The 22,613-nt window shown below is 42.9% G+C and overlaps 1 protein-coding gene across 2 annotated transcripts; it reads right to left on the reverse strand.

The window, feature by feature from the left end:
• Positions 1-718: 718 nt before the first annotated feature.
• Positions 719-19,579, reverse strand: MPC1 (mitochondrial pyruvate carrier 1). Of its 2 annotated transcripts, XM_075126856.1 has the most exons (5): positions 19,320-19,579; positions 15,543-15,546; positions 8,376-8,472; positions 2,542-2,674; positions 719-2,033 (listed from the first exon to the last, which is right to left on the reverse strand). In XM_075126856.1, exons 1-5 carry the CDS (start codon positions 19,388-19,390, stop codon positions 2,015-2,017), a joined length of 324 nt encoding a protein of 107 aa, XP_074982957.1. In that variant the 5' UTR covers positions 19,391-19,579; the 3' UTR covers positions 719-2,014. The 2 variants fall into 2 exon arrangements, with proteins under 2 accessions (XP_074982957.1, XP_048699987.2); XM_048844030.2 differs by lacking the exons at positions 15,543-15,546; positions 19,320-19,579 and adding an exon at positions 12,100-13,905.
• Between the last annotated feature and the right edge of the window lie 3,034 nt (positions 19,580-22,613).

Below are 22,613 nucleotides of genomic sequence, written 5' to 3' on the forward strand. Positions count from 1 at the left end.
AGCTGTAGCTCACGAAAGCTTATGCTCAAATAAATTTGTTAGTCTCTAAGGTGCCACAAGTCCTCCTTTTCTTCTTGGCTTAAATGTGTGTCATCTTATCCTTACTTGTAATATGGTCAGACTAATGATTCCCTTCCTCAAAGGGATCATTGTTTTCCCCCTCATCCATTTGCAATATTGCATTAGCAGCTTTGTGCATTATAATTTCACTCCTTCCTCTGAAGTATCTGGTAATGGCCACTGTTGGAAAGATCATCCTTTGCCTTGAAGAGATTACAGACATGAAGTAAATAGGAACAAAGGCATACAGGCAGAGAAGAAAATGTTTAACTATTGCATAACTAGCCAGCAGCACATGATCCGCTTGAGACATGTTGAACAATTGGTACTTTCAACTGAAAAATTCCCCCAATGGAAAGACACATCCATGTACCCCTTTATTAGTGGCCATTTGTGTGTTTTCTGATCAATGGGATATAAACAACCATTAAGATCAACGTTATTTTCCTCAAGTGAAAACTAATCAGATTTATTTGATTTGTCATTGGTACAATTAACCCTGTGTCACAGTAAGAATTCCAGAGAGATGTTTCCTCATCTCTTTCCTGATCCAACAAATCCCATTTATGTAAAGGATAACAAAGTTTCTCTCTATATAAAGAAATCTGTCAACTGTATGCCAATAATTCCACAACAGTCAGTAAAAACAGTAACCGTATTTTTGTACACAAGTTTGTTTAATTTTAACTTCAGCTCATTGCAACAGAAAATGGCCCCTATATCATCAGACTTCCCATATGTAGGATATTTCCTTTAAGATCTGATACTGGAGTATAAGAAGAATATTCAATTTTATTGTGAAGAGAGACTACTTACAGAGTTTTATCGAAATTATTTATTGCCATTATTTTGATTAAAACTTTTTGACGGTACATACTTAGGTTGGGACACATTTTACTGTCCAAAAGTTATTTCACTGATAAAATTATGTCTGTCGCATACATTCTTTATGTTGTATGCATTATTTGCAGTTGTTGATGCCACTTTCAAGCAAGTAGAAAAAAAAAACTTGACTGCCACAATGTGGAGGCAACCAGACAATGGAGTTTTATCCTTCAGATCTTACCCTAACAAGGCTCCCACTGAAGTAAAGGGAAGGTTTTTTTGCCTGAATAAGGACTGGAGCAACCTTCAGAGGTCCAAGTGCACAAAACAAATATGTTTAACAAAATATAAAAATCCACAACATGTCAAGCTTCTTAAATACGCATGTTCATAACCACTGTTACTCTCCTTTGGTTTACAAGAAATTCTTGCTTCTCTCAAGGTGACTAGAGAGCAGGAATTATGTAAACAAATAAGTAACCTACTCTTTCAGGTAAAAATCCATTCGTCACTTTACTGAAAACAGACATGCAGTGAGTGACCTGGCAACTTAGAACTGGCAAGTCTGCAAATACATATTTTTAGATCAGCAAGACATTGCTGAAGTCTGATATAAATTTTAATGATGAAACAGTCAGGAATGGATGCTCCCCAAGTACTATGTTAAATGGTTTCTAAAATGTTTAAATATGCAGAACAATTACACCACCCACAATTGTGTCTTACTGACCTCTACGTTCATACTGATTTAGCAGGCTTAAGATACATGAAATGATCCTGTGCCATTCAGTTATGTAGCTGGTTAAATAAAAAAAGTTCTCATCTTTTAAAAAAAATTATTGAACACATGATTTGGAAAGTAATTTCATTAACAGAAAAGTCAATACTTGTAAGGCAGCAAAGAGTTAGATGTAATTGTTTACATTCAAAAGAGTACTTTACAAAAAAGGCAGTCCACAAAATTTAGTGGAAGGATGATGTGTTTTATGTTGGCAAGATTTTGTATTCATGATAATTTTTATGATGAAGAAGAAAATGCAAAAGTCTGCATCACAGCAGCTGTAGAGTTTTTCCTTTGTTGTAATTCACGATGAGGAGCACATTCCCTGTTTTTCCAAGATAAAGATATTTAGTTCTTCTTTTCCATCCTACGAAGAAAAACAGGAGAATTCAGTGAAGGTCTTAGTATTTAATTACAATTATTGACTAATGCTTGAACATACTGTAAAAATCAAAGGTTGGGTATGAAAAAGACTTACTAAATTATCTGGTTTATCACCTTACCACAACAAAACTGGTCCCTAAACTTTCCTGTTTTGTGCAGTTTAGTTTTAAGTGTCCCAAAAGATGGGAGTTCCTAAACTATCGTGTCAGCGTGTGGGGAGGCAATGAAATGTTCAGCATTTGCTTTGCTTTTCTGCAATTTGTTTCCTGGGAAGCCTTCTTCTCAGCAGCTGCTCTCTGTGACCGAGATTAACAACTAGCAATGGGATGTTACCGCAGAAGGCACCAACAATAACTAGCAGCTAATAGTCATTGCTGATTATAGAAGATGAAAAACTGCAATGCTTCTAATCTGAATTCACGTACAGAGAACATCCCTAGCATCTGTCAGTTTGTTATCCCTTCCCCACATGGATTTTAAAATTCACTCACTTGAATTTCATCAGTCGTCCTCCTTGGATTAGCTGTGCGATTTCATTAGTGAAGTGACATGCAAACAGAAGCCAGTTTCTTGGCTGTACCTTGTAGGCAAATCTCATAAAAGTCAAAGAGTAACAACACAGTGCTGTAAAACATAGTCAACATAGTGTCAGTGGTAGAGTCCAAGTTTAAGGCCAGAAGGAACCACCATATAATATAGTCTGGATATTGCAGGCCACAACCATCACCCACACAATAAACCCAACAATTAAATGTAGACCAAAGTATTACAGCCCACTGGAAACTAGACTATTATAAGCCACAGGAAGAGAATAGGAAGGACCAAAGTGCACCAATGCCCAAGGCCTCTGCAGTGGCAGGAAAACAATTAAGTGAGATAACCCAGATAATCCTGGCAAGTGACCTGCACCCACATGCTGTAGAGGAAGGCAAAACCAAAGAACCAACCAAACTAAAAAAACCCACAAAAAACCCATCACTGGCTTATGTTTAAAATATTACGTGGTAAGTTTCTCAAACTTCTATTTGTTAAGACACCATTTCATGCAATCAATACTAATTTTATGGCAAACCACTATTTAGCAACTACTGAATGCATTTCTCCTTTACTATGGCAGCACCTCAACAGAGGCAAACAATTCTATAAGTTGTCTGTTTTGCTTGGATCCAAACACAGAGTTGCAATAGCTGTGGCTCTCTGAATCCCTCAGTGGCTTCCTATAACCACACACAAGTTACCAAAGCATCTTCAGTTCAGTGTCCAAATCCATCTCCCATTGCCGCCAATATTGATTCCAATGGGAGCTGGATCATGCCCTAAATAAATAAGGCCCTCTCACAAAGTTGAATCTATTGGCACATTCCTAGCAAGAACCTTCTTTAAAATATAATTCTTACCATATTTAAGTATAGTTCTTGCTAGGAAAGGACTAACAGTATTTTTAAAAGCAACTAACGCTCCCCTTGTTAAAAAAAACAAAACAAAAACCCCATTTTCCAAAATAGACAACTTACAAGAGAAAGTCTAACTTAAGGTAGGCACACAAATGATTAACAATTTTAATCTGCAGTTAAGTGCTCTTAGTGTAAGGGAGTAGAAAATTTAAATCCAAGGAAAATACATTTTTGCTGTAGTGTAAGCTTTCAGTTTTTGATGGAAATTCAGATGCAAGAAAATCTTTTGTGAGCCCTAGTGAAACAGCTCTGTGGCAATAGGACAACAGACCTTGTCTCAGAAGAGAAAGCCTTATATTTTATGAGAATCGTTTGCATTTCTGGCAGAAAGAATTTTCATTTTGTACAAAATGAAAGCAACTCATTCAAACTTATAGCAAAAATTATGCTTTGTGGAGAGAAACACTCACCTACTAACCTTTGTAATAGTGCTGAAGGATGACTGCAGCATCAAACATTATAAATAAAACTATTTCTTAACAGTCATATAACCTTCTGCTTGTAAACAGGTACTAAGTTGAAACTGAACTAGCTAACTAAACATTGTGTTGTAGTATACATATATTTGATGGAGCAAAGTTCTTTCGCAAAAATCTTTGAAGTGTTGTGCAATTTCACTATCTAAAAATCCTCCCAAAACCAAAATGGATGTTTAAGCTTTCATCCCATTTGGAATGTACTATTTCACTATATGGAGAAGATGGTTAGTTTCAACATTGGCCTGAAACATCTATTTTACCTGTGCAACACTTACCAAAAAGAAGACCTTGCAAAACAGGTACAGTAAATGCAACAAAATTTTAAGCACCCAGCATCAGCTACATCAGGGGCGGGCAAATTTTTTGGCCTGAGAGCTGCATCAGGTTTCGGAAATTGTATGAAGGGGCGGTTAGGGGAGACTGTGCCTCCCGGCCCGGCCCCCACTTCTCGCCCCTTGACGCCCCCCCCCATCCAACCCCCCTGCTCCCTGTCCCCTTACCGCCCCCGAAACCCCCACCCAACTGCCCCCCGCCGTCCCATCCAACCCCTCCTCTCATTCCTAACTGCCCCCTGGGGACCCCTGCCGCATCCAACCACCCCTTCTCCCTGTCCCCGGAACTCCTGCCCCTGACTGCCTGCCGCTGCCCCATCCAACCCCCCTCTCCTTCCTGTCTCCCCCTCCCCCCCGGACCCCTGCCCCCATTCAACCCCCATTCCCTGCCCTGGACCACCCTAAACCCCTCAGCCCCCTGACCACGCTTCCTGGCAGCGCTACAACCGCGCTGGCCAGCTAGAGCCAGCCATGCACCGCGCACCAAAGAGCGCTGGGTCAGGCCGGGCTTTGCAGCTGTGCTGCCTCAGGAGCCAGCCCCACCGCCCAGAGCATTGCGCCCTCGGTGCAGTGAACTGAGGCTGTGGGGGAGGGAGAATAGCGGGGGAGGGGCCGGGGGCTAACCTCCCAGGCCAGGAGCTCAGGGGCTGGGCAGGAGGGTCCAGCGGGCCATAGTTTGCCCACCTCTGAGCTATATAGTAAGGGGACTCTAAAGGCTGAACAAAGTTAGTTCAAAATATCCCTTTTCATTAGTTGCATAGGACAAAGCAGTTCCACTGTGAAGATGGAAAGGAAGTGATGTGTTTTATTTATCAATTTCTGCAGCATAGGCTAGATTAAAAGTGGCAATTTCCTTTTGAGAGACATCTAAAAACACAGAATCAGGCCCCACTGGGATTCACAAAACCCCCACTCAGCTGCCCCTGGTTGCTGTAGGCACCTAAACTTGCTCAGCACCTAAGTTTTTGCAGTAAAAATTTCCTAGGCACCTATGTTTTTGCCACTGAGCATGAGCACAGCAGACCCATGCCAGGCATCTGGCTGCCTAAGCCCCAGAGCAATTCACCAACCGCAGGAAGATAGGCATTCCTCTGCCTAACTTGCCTGCAGGGCCCAATCTGATGCATTCACAGCTTGCACGCTGGCTTAAACCCCTATAGGTGATCTTACATAAATCCCTGCTCCACCTGAGGGGGAGAAATGATTTGAGCAGGGATTTGCAAACTCTCAGGTGAGTGCCCTAAGCACTGGGCTATGGGATATTCTGATATGGGACTCCCTGAGGCTACGTCTATGCTTTGAGCTAGAGGTGAAAGTCCCAGCTCCAGTGAAAATACTTGTGTCAGCTCTCATCAAGCTAGTGTGCTAAAGATAGTGTAGCCATGGTAGCATGGAAAGCAGCAACATGGGCTAGCAGCCCTGAATACAAAACTGTCAGACCCTGTGGATAAGTACTTGGGGCACCTAGCCCATGCCAACACTCGCTGCTGTCCATGGTACCATGGCTACACTATCTTTAGCACACAAGTACGTCCACTGGAGCTGGGACTCACACCCCTAGCTCAAAGCATAGACCAAGCCTTAGGGAGTCCCATATCAGAATATCCCATAGCCCAGTGGTTAGGGCACTCACATGAAAGGTGTCAGAGTCCAGTTCAAGTCCCTTCTCCCCCTCACTTGCAAGGGGGATTTGAAGCAGGGGGTCTCCCACATCACAGGTGAGTACCTGAACCACTGGACTAAAAGAAGGGACATAATTTGCGATGGAGCAAGGGGAGCAGTTCTCTCCCAACCCTGAGATCTCGCAGAATGCAATATAATCACACAACCTTCTATATGTTAAACAGTCTCCCCCTCCCCAAATTTTTTCTGAAATGACACCACAGGCTAAAAGTTATAAGAGAGGTCCTTCTCCTCTGCCTTTCTCCCCCATCTTCTTGCTAAACAGGCACCTAGCACCAAGAGAGGGTTTGCAGTGGAGAATCCCAATCAGAGGGAAGCACCTATCCCAGACTTCAAGCACCTGTCTCAGAGTACACACCTCTCAGTTTGGCATCTCCCATTGGCTAGCTTAGGCAACGACTCACCTAGCATGCTGGTTTTTGTGAATCCCTTTTTAAGGCATCTCTCTTTCCCTATTCATTGTATAGGGAGCCAAGGTGCTGAACTCAGGCTTTGTGAATCTTAGTGATTTTGTAAGTGCCTAAACATTAATCAGGGCAATGCTCAGCATCACCACGCCCAAGTTCTTTTGTGCATGTAGCTCCACGTTTTGTAATTTTAAAAGAGGCTTGCTAGTCAAGCCCCTATTGGGATTTATACTACATTATTTCCTTTATCAAGGGCAAGTTCTGCTCATCTTACTCAAGTACTCAGACTTCAGTTGGAACACTTATGTATAAGGAGACTGAGTTCTCTGCAATGTTTAGAGGGCTAATAAAAAATGTTGGTTTTAGTTTTCAACAGGAGTCTTATGGCCTAGTCAGCTGACAGATATACATAAATTCTGTATATCAGGGAGCAAATCCAGTCACTTAGAAAAAGAGGAACTCGAGAGGTTAAAAAAATTCTCACTGCCAGTGCAGTTTTTTTTTAAAAGCAAGTCACATTTTTCATCCTGTGTATGTAATTTTCTCTGTTTATATTTTAATACCTCAATTATCCACAAGCAGAAGAGAAAATTAACTGCCAAAAAATACAAATGATGATTTATGCTCTTGACACAGTGTGAATTTTTGCTGTGCAAGAAATAGGCTTGCTAGAGAAGATCTTAAAGTTTTGTTCTGGATGAAATTTGAAAAAGGTTTCAGAAAATTTCACTATATTGCATGTGAATGCCATATAAGAAAAAAATGGTATACTGTATTTTCCTGTCTGGATGTGCCTCACTTTGGCTGAGCTGAGCAGTTGATCACTGAAGCGTATTTCATAGCTTGCACAGAACAAAGCAGTGTTTATGTTAGTAACAATGCCAAAGGGGTCTTCCATCTCAGTAAGCAATATTGGCCATCTTGAGCGCAATATTCAATAGACAGTGACTCAATTATCCAATAATACTTGTTTGAAGCAACCAGATTAAATGAGTAGAAGTCAGATGTTTTGTTATAATAAGCACACGTTTTTGCTTTGTGGGAATTTGCTCAAAAGACTATTGAACAAATTAAGTGGCTATACGTTGGCTAATGTAAATGTCATTATGTAAGTAAGAGCTGTATATTAAACTTAAAGGATTTTTGTTTGGTTTTATTTTTATCATGCAACAAGAAAGGAAATCCAATATATCAGAAGGAAAGCAGACACTAGGTCAAAGTGTCCAGGAAAAGTACATTCCAGGAAAAACAAGCGTTTAAATGAAACCACTCTTGCATTTCCAAGCAGCAAAACTTCTGAACAGAATGCAGAGCGAATGAACGGTAAGGAGTAGTTTTAAAGAGTGATTGTAACTCCCTTGCATTTGTAGAAAACCTTCTAATAGACAGTTGTTACTCTCTAAAGACAATTTAATTCTGTTACTAAGGGTGCAGGCAGCTTCAGAAGACATTCCCTTTCAAAGTTCTCCAGTTGGCAAGTATTATAAACTTAAATCCCATACCACACAGAAGCAGCATCAGTGAGAGCTCTGGTACAAGAGGGAGACAGTAACAAGTTAACACTGGAAATAAGTTAGGAAAACGTTCAGGAACTAACATTATACAGTAGTAGACAAAGAGGATTAAATTTTCTAAAGCAACTACTGATTTTGAATGCCCACACTTGAGACACTTTTCAGAGCTCCCCCCCAAATCTACACTAATTACAGAGTATCCACCCTCTGGAAAAAAAATCTGCCCTCTTTAAGATGTTTCAAGTTGGGCACCTCAAAAGAAAAAGAAAAAAAAGTACCCAGAAGTTACTAGTTACTTTTTAAAACTTACATCCACAGTATTTTAAATGCAACAAGAGAGTTTACAGATGTGTTAAACTAAAATAAGTGGTTGAAGTGTAGCGTTTGGAAAGTTTTTTATGGACTTTAAGTAGTTTGACATTTTAAGTCTGTCCCAATTTCAACCCTGTTTCTTACCAAATGTCATTCGGCCACTAATGATCTCTGGAGATTTCTTCATGTCATTAATAGCAGCAATAGGGAGTCCCCAGTTGGCTACCGGTCCCCAAAAGTGCTGTAAATAAAGTGGAAGGAAGCAAAGAGTTTATCCTCTAATTTTGAAAGATTTCATATTTTTCTACTAACATCTACATGTTATTCTTAGATTTTTTTAAGAGAGGAAGTTCTAGAAGAGTAGTAGTGTGTTATAGCTTCCTTTCAAGTTGGAATAGAGACAGCTTTCAAGCACACTTAAGTGGAGGGAAAAAAAAACCACTTGTCAAATAAGGGTCTCATCCTTTCCACTGCAGGGAAAAATCCTCCCGACTTTCCCAAACCCATGTAGATGGGTTTGGCATAGTTTGTCCTATGGGGGACAAGGACAGAACACACCATTCTTCCCAGGCTGTCAAGTGGCAACAGAACCCACTCTGTGGTCACTACTGTAACCTGAGTTTATGCTAGAGTCTACAGACAACTTATGCAAACAAACAGTGCATCTTGTTCATACAAGAAATTCTCCAAACCACTATTCAATATGAAGGCAGGAAAAAAAACCTCAGTGCAAAATACCTCAGTGAATAACTTAAGGGGGCATTCCAGGATTATGCTGCAGGCTAGATTGCTCCCAACAAGCATACCTGAGCTCTTGGCAATCATGCCACATTGTGGAAGCTGTTGGGCAATAACCACCTTTTGTTTAGGTAAATGAGAACAGTTAAATGCTCTTTGTTTAGGGATAGCTGAAGCAATGGAAAACCACTGCACAAAGACTAGACAACACACAAGTCTCGGCTGTGTCTGAGCCATTTGGTTCAAGGAGTTTCCTGGGGGTCTGATAAGTCAAACCCTCATCCCTGCTTTTAGTTCCAACTGTGTATCCGTGCGTGTGCATGAGAAAAGAAAGAAGAAACACCACAGAAACAGAGAAATGGAAGCAAAAAACCCAGATAAGAACTTAGAGCATGATCTTAATAAGAGAGAGAAAGCTTTGGGGCAGAGTGCTGGCTGAAAGAGGCTTGGAACTGTGAGCACAGAAACGGTGACCTGTGTTCAGGGAAACAGGATTTTATGTACGTTCTATGTAAATAGAAATGATTGCATCAAATAAATACCTATCAGAAATTTCTCCTCCCAACAAAAACTATGCACAAGACCAGCAAATTGGCTAACTTCTAAGGCCATTAGGATACCTATTTGCAAGTGAAAGCTGGAATTCTTTGCAGCCAGTTAACACCACTTTTGCATCTATTTTAATATTAACGTTACACATATTCCAGTGATTCAGAACAAGGGAACATATTGGGGGAGAGAAGCAGGGGGAAAATGGGTTCTTCACCTGTAATTTTAGTTCTTCTGCGGAAGGCCATCCAATGGTCCGGACAGGAGCTTGTGGATTTTACGTGTGCACTCCACTAGAATAGAGACAGCTTTGCTTCCACCCCCAACTCAAAGGAAGGAAGATAGAATCTAAACTGCCTCTACTGTGGCGGAATAAGCAGATCTAACTCATTAGTAGTGTTCAGACTAGTGGATGCCCACATATGAGAAAAGAGGTAGAAAGCTTATAAAAAACAGCTAAAATAACCCCCATGATCAGTTTTGCTGAGTTAAGTGCTGTTTTGCAGCAAGGTTGGCAATTTTATCTCACCTAACAGTGAGAAGTGACCTCATGTGTTTAAGGTCACAAGGCTAAACACCACAAAGTAACACTGTCAAAAATGACCTAAGTGCCTGACAATGGGACTTGGAGGCTTCTGAAAATTTTATCTGAACAGTTTAGTTTAAGAAGTTTAAATAGTGTGACACAATTTACTTGTGAAGGACAGTACAAGACTAGAGAAGTTATAAAAACTTTCATTTCTACTACTGAAAATGTGGAAGAACGTGAAAGTTGATAGGGAAAGAAAATGCATGAGGAATCACTAATTAAAATCTAACCAATCCATTACTACTCACAATCCCATAAAACAAGAACATTCTGAGTTATGGTATTTCATTTGTACATTAATGACAATGTCTAGGTGAAGGCATATGTGGTTTAGGGACACCTACTACTCAGACACCAATGTAAGTTAACATATGCTATAATAGCTAGAATCACAGCAGCAGAAATTCAGTAACAGTGATCTGTTATGGGGGGGGGGACGGGACTTGTATATAACCAAGTTATTTTAATAGTTTCAATGTTCAGTTTAAAACTACAGTTTTATTGTGCGACTGCAGGTACGTTCTAGCCCACATCCTAACTAAGGGTACATCTTCATTACCCGCCGGATCGGCGGGTAGCGATCTATCAGGGATTGATTTATCGCGTCTCGTCTAGACACGATAAATCGATCCCCGAATCGATTCCTGTACTTCACCTCAGCAGGAAGCGTAAGCGGAGTCGACGGGGGAGCTGCTGCGGTCGACTCACCGCCATGAGGACAGCCAGGTAAGTCCTGGTAAGAACCCCCCACCGCAGCGTAACCCAGGCCTAACTTCCTGTTGCTAATGCATCACTTTAAGCAAATTCTGAGTGTAACCGCAATTACACATACATTGTCAAAAATACCATTTTAAGTACCTCTATAGTTTTCTCTGGATTCATTTAAAATAGTGGAATTTAGTGCTTGAGAACTGACACAATGACAGCACTGGAAAGTGGCTGTCCATCTACCCTCAAAACAGTTTTAGCTTTAGGAGACTTAATGCTAGCTTCTTGTTCTGGGGGGTAGTTTATGTTCATTCAGCATCTGACAAAGCCCTGGCTGGGATGATTTAATTGGGGATTGGTCCTGCTTTGAGCAGGGGGTTGGACTAGATGACCTCCTGAGGTCCCTTCCAACCCTGATATTCTATGATTCCTTATTAGACTGCCTACAAAGATATTAAGTCCGATGATTATTGTGACATGGGGGTGTTCATTAGAAATGAAAGTCAGAGTTCACTCAACTTGTTTCATATAAATCACTAATCTGCCATTAAATAGTAACTTTTAATCACTACTGATCTGGACCACATTTGAAATGGAGACCAAGAGGTAAAAGGCTCCACAATCCCCTTTCCAATCCCGTCAGCCATTCAGTCCGACTCCCTCAGAAGTTTTATGTTTTTCCATCTAGAAAGTAAGAGGATTCAATAGAAATGTAATAAAGTGCAACTTCACATGTACAGGCTGTTTTCAGTCTACATGGGAAATAGACTAGGATAGCCTTCTATGTCAGCCATAGTACAGAACTAACCAAGTACACTGAATCCCACAATATAGTGACCCATGATTTCCAGATTCAGTAATGGAGATAACTGGACCATTAGAGACAGTCTAAAGTGAAAGCTGTAGGACTGTGCTGTTTACTGTCTGAAGTAAACACAGTTAAAAATAAAACATTCAATTAATCTAGCAACAACACATGACTGTGTAGTAGTCAGAGATGGAACTCTAAATCAATCCCATGCCCCTAGCAAACAGTGACTGAGGAGCTGTGAAGGAAACCCATATCTTTCTGAAGTGATTCCTTAGCTGCTTTAGTCCTCCTTCGATGAGGGGATTGTTAGCCTGATACCTCTCTACTCCCATGTGTGAGCACAATTTTTATTAACTCACCAGTCCTGAAGGTTAGTAATGCACTTCCTTAGACAGAGTCAGGTCAGTTCATAACAATGTTAGTACAGCAAGATTACAAATGGCTGAAATGAAGTAGAAAAAGCTTTTTCTTACCGTACTATGTTGTCAGCGTTCATTATGGTTCACCATTCAGATGATGCATGAAAGAGGAGCAGAAAAGAGTTAGTTTCCTTCAAATTACTGATCTTGAGTGGAAGACATAAGTTATGGTGCAGCAATTTCTCTCAATTAAGTATCAGAGGGGTAGCCGTGTTTGCCGCTTTTACAGATCCAGACTAAGTCTTTAAGGTGCCACAGGACTCTTTGCCGCTTTCTCAATTAAGTTATTATACTAAAACCAAAAATATTTAACACTTGTCTTGATATAATACAAAATTTTACCCTCTAAATAGTCTTTTCTCTCATCTAATGTACTAAGGTGAGATCCTGGTCTCACTGTAGCAAGTGGGAGTTTTGCCATGGACTTCAATGGGGCCAGGATTCCACCTCTAGTTGTTTTTTTTTTTTTTTTTTTTTAAGATCAAGAGGGTGTCAAAAGCCTAACTGAGCTCTAAAAGTAATGTGGCTGGCTGCCTCTTCCATCTAACTACAAACTAAGAAAAAAATAATATGATGTGTAGGGTTTTATTCCTGGTGAATTCATACAAGCAGTAATTAATGTAAATCACAAAAGAAGTTGCATTTGCTTTTGATAAAGAAACCAAGAATCAAATTTACCCTCTAGTTCATGGAAAGTTGCCAATGTGGATTTCACTGTTACAATGCTTAGGAGACCCAACCTTAAAAACACCGTTATATTGTACATTATCTCCATGTTGACAAACTTCAGTGGCTTGACACACAAAACACTTAATTGAAGTCTATTATACTCATATACTACAGTATGATATGGTTGGGTCAATGCTAGCTGCTGGCACATATTTGGGACTGTCTGCTGCTACAAGATACAGGGTGAACATAAAAGGGCAAAACCAAATATGCATTAGAAATTGCCATGCATTATCTTGAGATGCACAAATTTTACCCTAATCAATCCCACAATTCTGTACTCTTACATTAGAGTCTGTATGGTAAGAAGTTTCTGAAGACATTACTCTTATTAGTTTGAGACACTGTCTAGATGCAATAGTTTACCATAGGTATGTGCATGACCAACATGTACCCCTGCATATCTAAGTTATCAGCCTCTACTTTTAAACGCATATTCAGTAGAACCACCAAAGGCATGTTTTCACTATTATTTCTAGTGTTCTTCCATTTTGTAACCATGCTCACTGGGGGATTCAAGATGCTGCAGGTGGACTTCTTTGGGTATGCCCCACAAGTAACTTATTATTGGGCTGCTGAGTATACAAGGTTTTTTAAAATATGACATGAGAGAATGCTTCATTAACACCTTAGACTTTTTTTAGTAAGCTCCATTTTAGTACATGTGACAAGTTTGTTAGCTTCATGACTGTGTAACTTACGTGTTTTCCCCACTGGTCTGCATAATCTATAGTCATTGAGCCAATCTCCACTTGACTCCACCGAAGAGCAGTTACATCAGGATGAATCTAGTCCATTTTTTGATGGTTGCAGTGATGGCAGGAAGTGCCATTTTCATGAAAACAGTTACAATGTATGTTTAGCTATGTTTGTGGAAACACTGCTAGTCAAGCCAGTTAAAAGAACTGTCAGACTTAAGTCCATATTCTAATGGAAGTTTAATGCCAATTAAATTCAGTCTGAAACAGGGTCTAAAATACTGTTGTTATTTTAACAGTAGAACTCACAACCTGTCCAGATGGGGGAGATTCTTCTCCCCCAACCAAATCCTTTTTGCTCATCTGCCCTTGGGACAGCTACCACTGTGGGAGGAATATGAAAAACCAAGGTTACACAAACTCCTCCTTCAAAAGCAAACGCATATTTAGCCCAGTGCTTTGCAGCCAAGAACAGATCAGTTTCACCAACAGATGTTGTAATCTCTCCATTCTTAGATGTATTAGACTGCAATATATGTTTGTTCCTGAAGTATAATGGCTCTATCCTCAGTTAGCCATCTCCACAAAGGTAAGTGCAACCCTTCAAAAGCAGAGCCCCTCTCCTCCTGAGAGAGAACGATATGGTTAGTCACAATATGTCAGGCTTAGGGCTTGTCTACACTGGCAATGTACAGCGCTGCAACTTTCTTGCTCAGGGGTGTGAAAAAAACACCCCGCTGAGCGCAGCGAGTTTCAGTGCTGTAAAGCACCAGTGTAGACTGTGCACCAATGCTGGGAGCCATGCTCCTAGCACTGGTAGCTATGCCCCTCGTGGAGGTGGTTTTTTTGTTTTTGTTTTTTTAAGAGCACTGGGAGAGCTCTTAGAAATCCCTAAAAGGAGCAGCTAGGAATCTAAGGGCTAGTCTACCTGAACAATTAGAGCATGGCAAGCTGGGGTGGGAATCTACCTTGCACCAGTGGTTGGTGAATTAACTGTCCTGCTGATGTGCATTAACAGTTTGTTAAGATGCTCCCAACTAGTCCCATTTCAAAGGGGACTATCTCAAAGCGCTCGATTAACACATATCAGCAGGACAATTAAATCACGAGCCACTGGTGCAAGGTAGAGTAATACTCCATCTTGCCATGCTCTAATTGTTCAGGTAGACAAGCCCTACATTAAAATCAACACGGTAGCCAGAGCAATTTAGAGCACTAACAACGGGTGCATTTTGTAAGGTTTCAGAGGAACAGCCGTGTTAGTCTGTATTCGCAAAAAGAAAAGGAGTACTTGTGGCACCTTAGAGAAATTGGTTAGTCTCTAAGGTGCCACAAGTACTCCTTTTCTTTTTGCATTTTGTAAGACTGGCAAGCAGCCAGGCACATTCTGTACTAGCTTAAGCTTCCTCAAGGTTTCAGGTATATTACAGTGAACTAGTCAAGGTGACAGAGGCATGAAATGACTATAGCAAGCATCCACATTCACCAGCAACTGTCACAATTGCCTTGGTCAAGCATAGATGGAAAATGTGTCATTTCCTCCTCCTCCCCCCCCGGTGGGTCATTTGTGAGCCATGGTAACCCATGAGACCAAAGTCAGGAAAGAGGGTATTTTAGTGGCCACTTTATCAATCATGAATAATAGTGTATTACAACCAATGGTGCTCTGCGGGCCTTTAATGGTGCCTCACATTGAGCTGTCCTGAGTTGTAGATGAGGCCCAGGTACACTTCAGAAAGTGGCTCTCAACTGGCACCCCTCAGAGGGTCAACAGGAATTATGATGATTGGTGTCCATTGTGGGTTTTTAGACTCTGGGATTTGATTTACATGCATGAAATTCCCTTCATTAGTACCTTACTATTTACACAAAAGGTTCTTGTTATAACCAGATCTCGTCTGGTCTAACGGTGAGTCTGTCCTCTTTCAGCTCTGGCATGAAAGATGGTCAAGATAAAGGCTTCAGTGGTAGTATTTGATGGGTGAAACCCACTCAAGACTTATGCTTCATGTAAGTCACAATTCAGTGGAATAATAAGGCTTGAGTGGAACTTAACTGATGCATGAGCACTGTGCTGGTCTTTGACGAAGGAGGGACGTTAACCACGACATTGAAAAAATGTAGGGTAAAAAACTGATGGTCAATTGTTTACATATAGTTGGACATACGGGCATTTAGATCTCTATTTAATAATCATTTCAGAGAAACCAGAACTTAAGGGTTGTTACAGCATCTGTTGAATCAACTGATTACATACTTAGAACACAGTTTAATAGAATGATTTGTTATATTACAGTATTTAGAATCAACATCTATCTTGAGACATAGGAGGCACTAAGTTTGTCTATCAAAAGTGAATTGTGGGTATAAGATTCGAAAAAACCCACTATGAATTTAAACATGTTACCCATTAAAAGAGCCTGACTTAAAATGCATTTACGGATGCACTTTGAAGACTTGCAAAGTTGTTGTCTCAGTCATAATTCATCTAAATACCCCGTGATATGTTGCTATCCCTGTAAGAGGAGGGTAGATAGGTAACCTTCTCCAGGAAAGCCAATCTGGGAAAGGACAAGCCTACAATAAGGAGCCTAGGAAGACAACACAATTTGAAGGTATGATTTTCCCTGTGTCATGGCTAAAATGGAGATTTTTGGCTGGTATCCTTTGAGTCTTCGCAATTCTTCAACTTCAATCTTTGGAATCAAGATCACAGTTACAGGCTCCCAGTAAGACAAGAAACTGTGTTCATACAAAGTGGAGCTTATAAATACACACTGGACAAAATAATCAACTTAAAAAAAGATTTCTAGTACACTAAAACTGTAAAAATCTAACAGATGATAATTCAGTAAGAGATAGGATCGAATAAGTACGTACGTAGAAAGCAACGCCATGAAATCAGAGCCCTTTGAAACATTAAAGAAATTAAGATTTGGAACAATATGGTATCCTGTTTAGCAAGTTCCTTCCAGACTGGTAAGCCTTTAAAATAACTGAAGGAGAAAAAAAGCCAAACAAAAAAAACCCCAGCCGTCTTTTCTGCAAAAAAATGTTCCCACATCATGGAATGTGGTATGGGTAATGTTCTTAAGGTGGGATGACTGATCACAATATCTGCCTGTTTTGTCCATTAAAAAAGAAATTAGATCAGTGTTTTATTAGATATGTACATGACAGACATTTACATTATATATATGCTCCAGCTCCAAGTTCAGTTATGTTATAACTAGAACAACTGGACACTTCCAACTTCACAGGATAGTGTTAAATGAAATATATTGTCCTGAAAACGTTTAGAGTCCTTGAGTTATTTCTAGCCATACCTACATGTCTGCTCCGATTTTTCCTACTCTCCCTCATTTTGCTTCGACTCAAATCTTCTCCTTATTGTTGTCTTGGAATCCTTCATGTCTTCACACTTTTCATCGATCCTTTCTGTCTGAACTTGCTTCAGCAGGTGCCAAATCTCCTTTTCTGACAGACTTCTCCCACAAAGCCTAAATTTTGATTACTACAAGATTTCTCCACCAAAGCTTGCACTATCTCCTGAATACTATGCTTGCTTGTGTCTATACTAGACAGAAAGTTCCTCTGAGCAACAATTATGTTGTCTTTTGTGTTTGCTCAACACCAAGCACCATTAGTGTTGAGAAAATACTATAAGCAGAGCTGGTTCCTGAGTTAAGATTGCCTGACACTTACCATTATACAACTCTGTTTTCACTTACTTATAACTTTGCCAAACAAATAATTTGGGCTGAAATTTCCTCTGGTCTTTGTGTGCCTCAAGTGGACAAAAGATTATTATTTTTTAAATATTTTAAGTCAAAATAGTTCAGTATTTCTGAAAATAAGATTAATAGGGAAAATATTCCACTGTTTTGCCAACGTTAAAAAAATTCTTACAACCATTTTGTTGATAAGCTCTAGCACCTCCATGCTTTCTTACAAGAATCTGAAATTTGGCAGGGAATGGCAGGGTTGCCTTGATGTAAGGGATCTATGCCCTATGCTGTCCCCATGAAAATTCGCTCAAATTTGGCCAAGTTATGAGCCTCTGAAAAAAACAAAACAAAAAAAAAAAACACAGTTCACATATGCTCAGTAGAGACTTGTTAGATTCTGGGAGTTAAATGCTCTGAAGACTCCATTTTTACTAGCCAGGCTCCACCCCAGAACTGCAGGGGCTGAGCAGGACCTCCCGGAAATTGCTCCTCACAGCTGCTGTAGGCCCCTGTGGCACTAGACACAAGAATTGGAGTTCAAGACGACTCCTTCCTGTAAATTCAGCTGGCAACAGGCAAAGAGAACGAAGCCACTCTATTTGGGTATTGAGCAGCTACAAGAGGAACAGGCTGGGCACACAAGAGTCTAACCATAACATTCCCCTCCAGAACCTGAAACTGAACCTATGAAAGCGAAGTGTCTACATTCCTCGGCTGTCACCAAATAGCTGAGCAATGACGTGAGCTGTAGCTCACGAAAGCTTATGCTCAAATAAATGTTAGTCTCTAAGGTGCCACAAGTACTCCTTTTCTTTTTGCGAATACAGACTAACACAGCTGCTACTCTGAAACCAGGCAAAGTGTGTAATTCACCACTTCTAGTGGTTGGTCCATATAGGTGTAGTAGGCTGTTTAGCATCTAACAGTTACTTCTACTACTTGAGCTGGTAAGAGTATGCAATCAGGGGTGCTGGAACAATTTTTATAATGGGGGTGCTGTAGGTCACTGAACCACACTGTAAATCCTGTAAATAATGGAATCCACTTCAAGTCAGGGAGTCCTGCAGCACCCCCTACACCTCTTGTTCCAGCCCCTATGTATGTAATGTGGCTCTAAAGATCCAAACCCTATTGACAACCCAAGCTGGGGATGAATATGGTTCCAGCTGTTGGAAGGTTTTTTCTTTAAAGATAGGAAATTATACACAAAAACCAATATTATAAAAACATTAATTTTGCAAAGTCAATCACTCAAAATTCAAGAAATGCCTTAAGATTGCCAGTAAAAGTTATTTGGCCCCTTTATGCTTATATAATTAGAGCCTGCATCATAAAGTACAAGCATATACCATTTTTGCCTTGTAAACCTGACATGACAGTTTACCTGCCCTGGCACAAATGCTACAAACCCCGTCCTATCCACGATGAGGACAGTAATAATTAAATTGCCCATCCATTAAAAAAGGTAAGCAGAACGTCGCAAGGTTTCTGTGGCCTGTTTTCAGAGTATACTTGGTGCTCCTCTGAGCGCTGCACGGCTCAAATTACAACAGATTTACACACGCGAAAACGGAGCAGGCGCTGCGGTTGCCTCCTGTGAGCGACACGACGCGCCCTGTGCTTCGCAAACTTATGTAAACGAGGAGACCAGTCGCGAACTGCGATTGACCCGTGGACAGCAGCGAATCAGGGCCACAGGCCGACGGTATGGCAGCGACACCCGCCCGGCTACGCTGGGGGCGCGACGCTGGCACGGCGGGAAGGGGTTTCTCGGCGGCTGTGGGAACACCGCCTCCTTGACCCAACCTGGCGGCGCCAACGGCAGTTACTGCGCGCGCGCGCCGCCAGCCCTCCCCTCTCTTGCCCCGCCCAGCCGGCTCGTCCCGGGACCGCTCCCTCGCTTCGGCGGCCACCACCGCGCGGCCGAACAGCCCCCCCCTCGCACGGCGGCGCTGCGGCACGAGCCGCTCGTGAGAGCCAGAGAGCGAGCGCGCAGGGCCCCAGACGGGCCAGTCGAAGGGCCGGTTAAACGGCCCACAACAGCCCCCGCGCGCGGCAGGGGGGCGGGGCGGACAGTCGCCGGGCAGAGCCGCGCCCAGCCGGCCCCCGCCGCTCTCACCTCATCAGATAGTCCCTGAAGTCCTTGCTGCGCACATAGTCCGCGGCCTTGCGGGCCAGCACCCCCGCCATGGCGGCAGGGGGTATCGGGCACCGGGCGGGGAAGGAGGCAGGGAGCGCGGCGACTACCCCACTCGCTCCGCGTCCCCAACTCCAATGACACCTGCCCCCAGCACCTGGGTCAAACCGGCTCCGCGCGACGCCTCTCGGCTGTCGCTTTACGGCAGCGCCACCGCCTCCGTCGCCATGGCGCTCTGGCCGCTCATTGGCCCCGACCGCCCCGCCCCCTACCCTGCCTCAGAGGAGGGGGAGGCGAGCGGCCGCGTAAAGTAGCGCGGCGGGAGGAGGGAACGTTACGTCGTAAACGCTCACAGACAAATGCTGAGGAGCTGGTGTCGCCCGCGGAGACGAAAGCGGCGGGTTTGCGAGTCGCTATTGGCTGCTGGCTTCTCCGGTCTTCTGCCCGCCTCTTGACTTGCTGTGTCAAGGGCACTTGCAGCGGCTGCTGCTGTAAGCGGGGCTGTGGCTGCGCGGGGAGCGCGCTCCCGCCTACAGACGCCCCCCCCCCCAGATAACGGTGCCCGTCCAGCCTGGGGGAGGCAGAGGGGCGATTGACCCCCACAAGGCCTGCCTGCCTGCCAGCGTGTTACCTCTTCATCCCTGATCCTGCCTGAAAAGTCATAATCCGTTGCATAGATAACGTAGCCTTTGCTCAGGAATTATCTAGATGGTGGAAAATTGTGAAGTCTGGTTGCCTTTAGACACACAGCCTGCTAGCCGCGGTTTACAACACAGCAGAGGAAAAGCAGTATTGTGAGCTCTCTTGATTTTGTCCTAAATTTTGGGATAGTTCGATTTAAAAAACAAAAACGCCCAGCTCCTGCAGAGATGAGAATCTCAGCTTTCACTAAACCGTGTAACTTTCTAGCCCTCCTGGTTGTGGAGAGGAGTCAGAAAATGTGAAGCGAGTGCATCCTAATGGTTAAACAACGGGTGCCTCCCCATACTGGGGCTGGGGGTGCACAATCTAAAAGGAAGGACATATACTTGCCCCGTGTGTCCTCTGCCCAGTGACACCCTCTATCCTGCCTGGGGCCCCCAGGCTGTCCCCATGCCATGTTACCTGCAGGGGGAGGGCGGTGGCTCTGTCCTTCTTTCCCTCTGCCTCCCCAAGGGCACATTCAGCAGCTGTTCCTGGCATCAGGACAGGGAGAGGGAATGAACAGAACAGGACAGTTTATCAAGTGATCCATCCCCAGTCATCCTGTCCCAGCTTCTGACAGTCAGGGGTTTAGGGACACCCAGGGCATGGGATTTATATCCCTGACCATCTTGGCTAATAGCTATTGATAGACCACTCTTGCATGAATTTATCAAATTCTTTTTTGAACTCAGTTATACTTTTGGCCTTCACCACATACTCTGGCAACAAGGTTCACAGGTAGAAAAGAGAACAAAGAAATCAGCTGTTAGTGTTGGGGATTAAAACACAGAGCTTTATGGTATGTCTATATGGCAAATAAAACCCATGGCAGCAAGTCTCAGAGCTCAGGTCAACTGACTAGGGCTTGCGCTACAGGGCTAAAATTAGCACTATAACATTCCCACTTAGGCTGAAGCCTGGGCTGTGAAACCAGTCAGGGGAATGGGTCTCAGAGCCTGAGTTCCAGCTCCCAGGTTTCCAATATAGGAACATCTATACTTCTATTTTTAGCCTTGTAGTTAGAGCCCAAGTCAGTTGACCTAGGCAATGGGATATTCACCACACAAGCCTTGAGCTGGTTAATGTGGGCCAGAAGGGGTCTGTTAACCTCATGTAATGCACCTGGGAGCCAGGACCTGATAAAGCCTAACTGTAGATGAAGCCCAGCTGGGGGGAGAAAATGGATTAGGATTATAAAACTAGCCAGTGCAAGTAGGGAGAAGTAGCAGAGAAAGGGAACTGGCCAAAAAGAAGGCAGAAGTATGGGGGAGAGTAAAGCCCTAGGACCTACTCTGGAATAGGAAAGCTGGCAAGAGGCTCAGAGTAGTGAAGTAGTTGTAGGGACTAGAAAATGCTCTAATGGTAAAGCCAGAGATAGGGATGTTAAGGTAGCAAGGAGCCCAGGGGAACAGCAACAGAGACTGAGTAGACCAGGATGCCTAGTCATAAAGTTCCTGGTCTAGAACCTGGAATTAAAGGTAGGTTTGGGCTTGGGTTCCCCTATTAGCTACTGGGAAGTGGTATGAGACCTAGAGATAGAATGGAAGGTGACAGCTTGTCTGTGGGACTCTGATGCCCTGGAAGGTGGGGGAGGGGACTGTATAGTGACCTGGTTGTGGGACTGAGTTAAAGGGGGAGTACTTCTAGCTGTGAAGACAGAAGATCTGCACTATGAGCAACCAACAATGGGGTGCTGTATTGGGCAAATGCTTGTTCCCAGATCTAAGTACAAGGAGGCTCCTCTATGGTGAGTGGAGCTCTTTGCATCTGGGGTTTGAGGGTATTCCTATACAGTTTTTTAAAAAACCTGCAGTTGGCCTATGCCAGCCAACTTGGGTTCATGGGGCTTGGGCCATGGGGATGTCACTGCTCTGTAGACTTCTGGGCTTTGGCTGTGCCTGAGCTGTGGGACCCTCCCATCCTGTGGGATCCTAGAGCCTGGTCCCCAGTTCAAGGCTGGAAGCAATGAAATACCCCTGCAGCCTGAGTCTAAGTTGGTTAGCTATGGGTTTTTCCTTGTCTTTGTAGACCTACCCGGAGACACACTGCCACAGTGTGTGTGGCTCTCCCCTGGTGTATACTTACTTTTAGAGACTTGGTGAGGGCTGGTGAGAAGGGACTTAGAGACACAAGACACTCGTGTGCAGGGGAGTGGAATAGAGAGGCATGCTTTTGTATCAGAGGAGTCCTATTTAACTGCTGACCAGGCAGTCCCGGGAAGAAGGAAACTAGCTTCAAGAGAGGAAAAAGAGGCACTATGATTCCAAGAGGAAGCATATGCAGGAGGGGTGATCCTGGACTCTGTAGAGGACTCTGACCTAAGCTCAAAGAATACCTTAAGGTGAGGGAATTGAGGCAGGCATAACTATGCTAGCCTCAGTTAGGGTTACCGTATTTTCCTGGACATGTCTGGCTTTTTGGTTCTTAAATTGCTGTTCAGGAGGAATTTTAAATATCTAAAAATGGCAAACTCCCAGACATTATTTTTTTCCCAAACAAGAGTTCCTCATTCAAGAAAGAGAGTGCCTGCTTTTTCCTCCCAGTGCTTGTGCTGTGAAACAGCTGTTTTGTGGTGCTGGGAGGAGGGGGAAC

Source organism: Caretta caretta, chromosome 3, assembly GCF_965140235.1.
Source record: "Caretta caretta isolate rCarCar2 chromosome 3, rCarCar1.hap1, whole genome shotgun sequence".
Taxonomy (NCBI): Eukaryota; Metazoa; Chordata; order Testudines; family Cheloniidae; genus Caretta; species Caretta caretta.